Source organism: Euprymna scolopes, chromosome 34 (genome assembly GCF_053919585.1).
Source record: "Euprymna scolopes isolate OS-2025 chromosome 34, ASM5391958v1, whole genome shotgun sequence".
In the NCBI taxonomy this organism is placed as follows: domain Eukaryota; kingdom Metazoa; phylum Mollusca; class Cephalopoda; order Sepiida; family Sepiolidae; genus Euprymna; species Euprymna scolopes.
In genome coordinates this window covers 6,736,754-6,742,753 of record NC_136515.1, presented here as the reverse complement: position 1 = coordinate 6,742,753, position 6,000 = coordinate 6,736,754, and the positions used below count along the sequence as shown (strand labels likewise).

The window sequence follows — 6,000 nt, the reverse complement described above, 5'->3', positions numbered from 1 at the left end:
GCTGGGGTTGATGTATGGCGTTTTTAGTTTTACTTGTATTTTTTTTTGTTTTTTTTTACACAGTGGTCACCACTTATCAAGGCCCGGAAGCCACTCAGGGATAAGGGTTATTGCAAGTACGTACATTACGTTAGTGTGGAGATTTGATGAAGTGTTTACTTACGGGGGCGGTTCATTAGGAATTTGTTAACGTTGGACTTGAACACATCCAAGTTGTAGTCAGGTGGGAAACAGGAAGACGGAACAGAGTTCCACAGGCGTGCAATTTTAAGAAAGAAGCTTTGTTCATGGAATCCACGTTTTGATTTAGGCACAGATTAAGAGTGGGGGAAATTTTTCAAAGTGGATTCGGCTAGACGGGTGTTTTTCGTGAAAGATTCGCGAGGGGGGGTGGGATCAGAGATTGGAGTTCAGACGAGCACCTGCCGTGGAATCATGGATTAAAATCAATCAATACTTAAAATTTTATTATCTATATATTTATACAGCAGTACCTTTTACTTTTTGTATAATGACATCATGGGGTTTCCGCTCGCGCTGGGCGCTCATACAATGAGAATATGTCACAGACCCCTATAAGGATATTGGAGATAAACCGTAATAACCAGATATATTCTGACACTACATTAAAAAAATAACTTGGACAAATATTTTACAGTTTTAACAAAAGGGATACAATAATATTGCGGGGTTTCCATTCACGCTGGACGTCCACAAAATGCACAGCAGCAATATGTTTCACATGAAAGATGCCGGTGTGGAATTTCCTCAGGTCTCAACAGTTTGTATGAATGATAATAAATTAAGTTTGAAGCAAACACCAAAAGAAAACCGTTAAAAGAATCGGTTGTAAAATCGAAAAAATAAGCACAGATTTTAAACAAATCGGATACAGATTCCGATACCTAAAAAAATTCTGGGTTTTTTTTCGTCTCCCGAATCCTTCTTCATCGTCCCAACACTATTATATACTTACTTATGGCGGACCTGGTATATACATGTTTCGTTGATAAATTATTTTACAGTTTGATTAATTTTTCATTTTTTTTTTTTTTTTTACACAGAGTTACAATCATGATGTGACTAAGTCAACCTTAATTTTTATATTTGCCTTGTTATTTTTGCTGAAAACAGACGGGTCAATTTCAGCGTCTTTGTGAGTCTTCTCTGATGTCGTTTCCGGTTTGAGTTTCAGCCATTTGCCAACATGACCGTTCTTTGATTCCGGCGACACCGCGAGAGTTATCCCGTTCGTGTTCGTGCTGAGCTGGGGAGCGGACGCCGAGGCGGCAACAGTTGCTATCGTAGTATTCGATGCGCTCGTGTCGCTGACCTCAGCACTGTTTACCTGCGACCTGCTCGCATGAGTTATTGGCACCTCGAGGAACTGGCTACTTTTAAAAGTTTTGTTCTGCTTCCGGAAACCACCGACCCTGTGGCCCAAAACCGGAAGTGACTGCAGTGAAGGCATCTTGTGAGATCTTTTTGGCTTTACCGACGTCTGGTCGCTGCAGGAGGAGCCTGCCCTTTTCCGGTGGACATGACGCCGAAAATGGTTGTTTCTTTTTAAAGGGGAACGACCAGTGCCAAACCTTCGTCTACGAAACAGTCTCGTAACGGCTAGCCTGAATCTCTTGCTGATAATAGCGTACATGAACGGGTTACAGACACACGATAGCAAACCCATCCACATAGCCAAAGGTTCCAGATGCCATAGGCCACCCCCAAACCCTATATTCGCAATTTTTATGTACACATACGTGATCCAAAATATAACATAGGCGAGAATGACTCCAATCAGACGAATCCCGGTCCGCACGTCCCGACGGAAACCAGGTACGGGGGAATTGATCGGCGAGTAGTTGTCGGCGTCGCTGTACCGGTCTGGATCGATATCGGCATTGGTGGTGGCGGTGTGCATCGCGGGATCGATCCCGTCGTACTCCATGTTTGTTGCGGTCGGAAAGCTTATCATAGAGAGGCGTCGCAACGGGTGGACAATGGCGGCCGCTACGGGGCCGGACATGTCTATGTCGGAGAACTGGCGGGCACGTGTCTGCACGGCCGTGATGCGCGTAGCGTGCCTTCGAGCCACTTTTATGATTGTCACGTAGCAGAAGAACATAAGAAGCAACGGTATGATGAAGTTGAAGAGGCACATGAACACGACGTAGACGATGTTGGACCAGACGGTGACGCAGAGGAACCGATTGGCGAGGTAGTCGCCCACACCAAACAGGGGCAGAGTAGCTGAGGTGATGGCCTGGATCCAGATCCAGGCAATGATACCCCCGGCGTATTTGAATGGGGACCAGGATGAATAGCGGAGACAGTGGATGATGGCGGAGTAACGATCGATAGCTATTGCCACGACGGACAGGTTCGAGGCAACCGACAGGAAGTTGAAGAAAAATCCAAATACTTTACACAAATTCTGAAAAGATAGAAGCAGAAAAAAAGGAAAATATTTAGAAATTTGAAAATACTTTATTAAACAAGAAAAGAGAGCGCATGTCTTCATTAAAACACTTAGGAGAGCTCATATCCCCGTCAAAACTAATGATTACTAACAGACTTGCAACAAACACTTGTTTATCTACAGTCTGCAACTTATTTTCTATTACTTTTGCGCATGTGCAAATTCATTCATAACTTGAAGTAGTTTAATTTTAAATCTTTTAAAAATATATGCAATGTAAATATATGCACATATGTGCACATGCATGCATAGACACCCGCGTCACTCCTGCTTACGTCAAATTTTCCTTAAGGTGCTAAAATTGGGTACGTGTGCGCAAGCATGGATGCGCTCATACACAGATACATACACACATCGACGCCCCTACCCCCCAACGCGGCTAGAGTGCTAAATGTTTTGGCTTTTATACTAGCTGTTGGTACCCAAGTTATCATCGCTTGTAAATCTTTTGAAATCAGCACTATATGTTAGGTACCATATAATATTCAATAGAGAATTAGCTCAGTAATAATAAATACGAGATCTGCATGAATTAAAATATATTTAAGCATATTTTATGACCGGACAAGGTTAGGCGTCCCGACTTCCTGCTAGTATTTTAAATATAAGCAAAATATATTTATTATTAAAAGTAAATTACACATGTTTTTTTCGAACTTCCAAAGGTTTACCAAATAAGCTGCTGTGAAATTAAAGTTTTAAAACTTTTTTGTTTGAATAACGCAGTGTGCGGCAGAAATATCTCCTACATTAAAAACTTTCAACCATATGTTGTTAATGAAATTATGCGAGTACCAATGATATTTTCATTTAGTTAATAACTAGCCATTTGTTCTTCACCCACCCTTATCAAGCAATATGGTTTGGACTGGTGCTCATCGTGCTTCTTCTGTAGAAATACTTTTAAAGAATGGTGAATCTGTAACTCCAGCACAGAGAGCTTTCCAAGGTCATTACAAGTTAGGACAGCATGATGTTGTTTCATACAGAAAATCAATACAGCTATGGGTTGAAAATTTTAGAGCTACAGGTCCGGCACTTAAAGGAAAGCCACCTGGAAGACCTCGGACCGCTCGAACGCCAGATAGTACTCGAACTGTGAGACTATCTCTTACTCAGTCTCGTACACGTTAAGCCGGAAACATATTTTGGCCTTGAGATTGTCTGATCAAACAGTCAGAAGCATTCTACACAATGCTATCCAATTCCATCCATACAAATTAATGATTGGTCAGAAACTGCACGAGCACGACTGGGAAGATCGTAGGTCAAAATGTGAGAAAAAATTCTGCCGCAACACACACACACACACACACACACACACACACACACACATATATATGTATATATATATCTACATATATTATATATATATATATGTTAGCAGGTTGTACAAAAGTCAACGATTTCTTTTATTCTCTAGCTGTGCCTACGACTAAACGAACGTTCCATGAACAAAGTTTCTTTCCTCTTTGTTATTAGTCATTTGTTTTTCTAGTTTGGTATACGAAAAATATCTGATATTTTCCCGACACCCACCACCTAGAGCATATTTTTCGCACTTTTTTTTTTACAGATATTTCAATGTGTTTTCTTAGTTTTGCATATTAATTATCTGATACTTCCACTAAAACTCTAATCTTGATGGAGGGAAGACAAAAACTGCTATGGTTTCAAATGATCTGAAATACCAGCAAGGGGAGACTTGATTCCAAATATTTCTCATATGTTATATCTCCCCATCTTTGGTTTTTATACATAAAGTAACTTTCACAGCGCATAAGGATTATTTGATACCGGAGATATTGATAATCGTACTCTATTTCCAATAGAGATCATTTGAAAACATAATAGTCTCCCTTCCCTCAAGGCCAGAGGTTTGGGGGATATATATATATATATATATATATATATATATATATATATATATATATATATGTATTAGTGGCTTCTCAAGGCCACAGGAGAGACAGCTTAGCAAAAACACCTTTAGCAAAATTCATCCCAAAGTAGCAAAACTAAAGCTGACTTGCCAGGACACTATGTATACAGATGTAGGAGAATTTGAGTATATTTTATTGGTTTAAAAGTATAGACTCTTTTTATCAACTGCCATAAAAAGTTTAACCATAGAATAGTATTATAACAATTAAAAACCTACAAAACGAATTTATAGGAAATATATATATATATATATATATATATATATATATATATATATATATATATATATATATATATATATATATATATATATATATATATCTACAGTGATGATCATATTTATTGGCACGGTAAAATAAAAGTTAAATTTTGTCTAATAAATTCTAAAAAAGGGATTAAATTAAAGAAAATAACAAAGTATATTATGTATATATATATATATATATATATATATATATATATATATATATATATATATATATATATATATATATAATCAACCCCAAAGAGATGCAGTGTTTTACTGATATAAGCAATGGTAATCTACAATCTAATAGAAATATCAATGTTTATATATAGATAGTTTAGTCCCAACCAAATAAAAAATTCAATACGCAATAGAGAGGAGAACTTATTATAAGTTGGTTGTTGGTTAGTTGTTTTTATTTTACGGCATATCAACCTTTTTCATGTTATTTAATGCCGAATCTAGTTATTTTGAGGAACGATTTTTAATGGAGTATTTTTTTTTTTACGTCAGATTCTATTTAACCCATAGTTGGGACCCTAACAGGTACTACCACTCCGGGTCAGAGTGGACCTTGGAGCAATGGCGATTAAAGGGTTGCTCCAAACTCCCCAAAGCCCGCAAGGTGGGGCCTCACCATCGGATATAGTTTTAGGTCATATCCAGGACCGAACTTATTATAAGAGAAAGATAATTAAAATTTATTGTTCGACTGAAACAATTTACAAAGTCCTTATTCCGCGGAGTTTCAAAAAATGCTATTCTTGTTATTCTTCTCATCAGAAGACAGAAAGAAATCAGCAAATTATATTTGTAGCAATACTAGAATTTGTTGGTTATAGCATTAAGTAAAACCGCAATTTATTAGAGTCATAAAAATGTGGGAATGTAAAAAGTAATAAAAATAATGAATAATGGAATTTTTTTTCAGATAGTGTAGTAGTCCAAAGATAGGTTGTTCCCCAATTGAGTGGATTTAGGAAATAAGATGGGCAGAAAAACAACATGTCGCCTCCCGTCGCTGGCTTAACTAGAAAAGCTGATTTCAGACTAATTTTTAAAAACATAAGGTCACCCTAAAAAGATGTCAGCACGTGAATGTTTGTATTACCGTAACCAGAAATTTTCTAATCAAACTGAAACAATCTTTTCTGAAAAGTGTTAAAATTCAATGTCAATATTAAAAGAGTGTGTGTGTGTGGGGGGGGGTTAAAGATTAAAAAGTTTTAAGTGTGGAAAAATCTTAGCTTTTTAGTAATTATAAGGCAGTCAAATAGTCATGATGATGATGATGATTATGGTGAGATGATGATGATGATGATGATATTGA

The 6,000-nt window shown here is 37.4% G+C and overlaps 1 protein-coding gene across 1 annotated transcript in view; it reads right to left on the bottom strand.

Annotated features, from left to right (window-relative positions):
* Positions 1 to 450: 450 nt before the first annotated feature.
* Positions 451 to 6,000, bottom strand: part of LOC145259104 (5-hydroxytryptamine receptor 1F-like) — a 417,300-nt gene continuing 411,750 nt past the window's right edge. Inside the window, exon 2 of the mRNA XM_080116759.1 lies at positions 451 to 2,434. Within this exon, the coding sequence (XP_079972885.1) occupies positions 1,073 to 2,434 (1,362 nt within the window). The 3' untranslated portion in view covers positions 451 to 1,072. The remainder of the gene's footprint in view (positions 2,435 to 6,000) is intronic.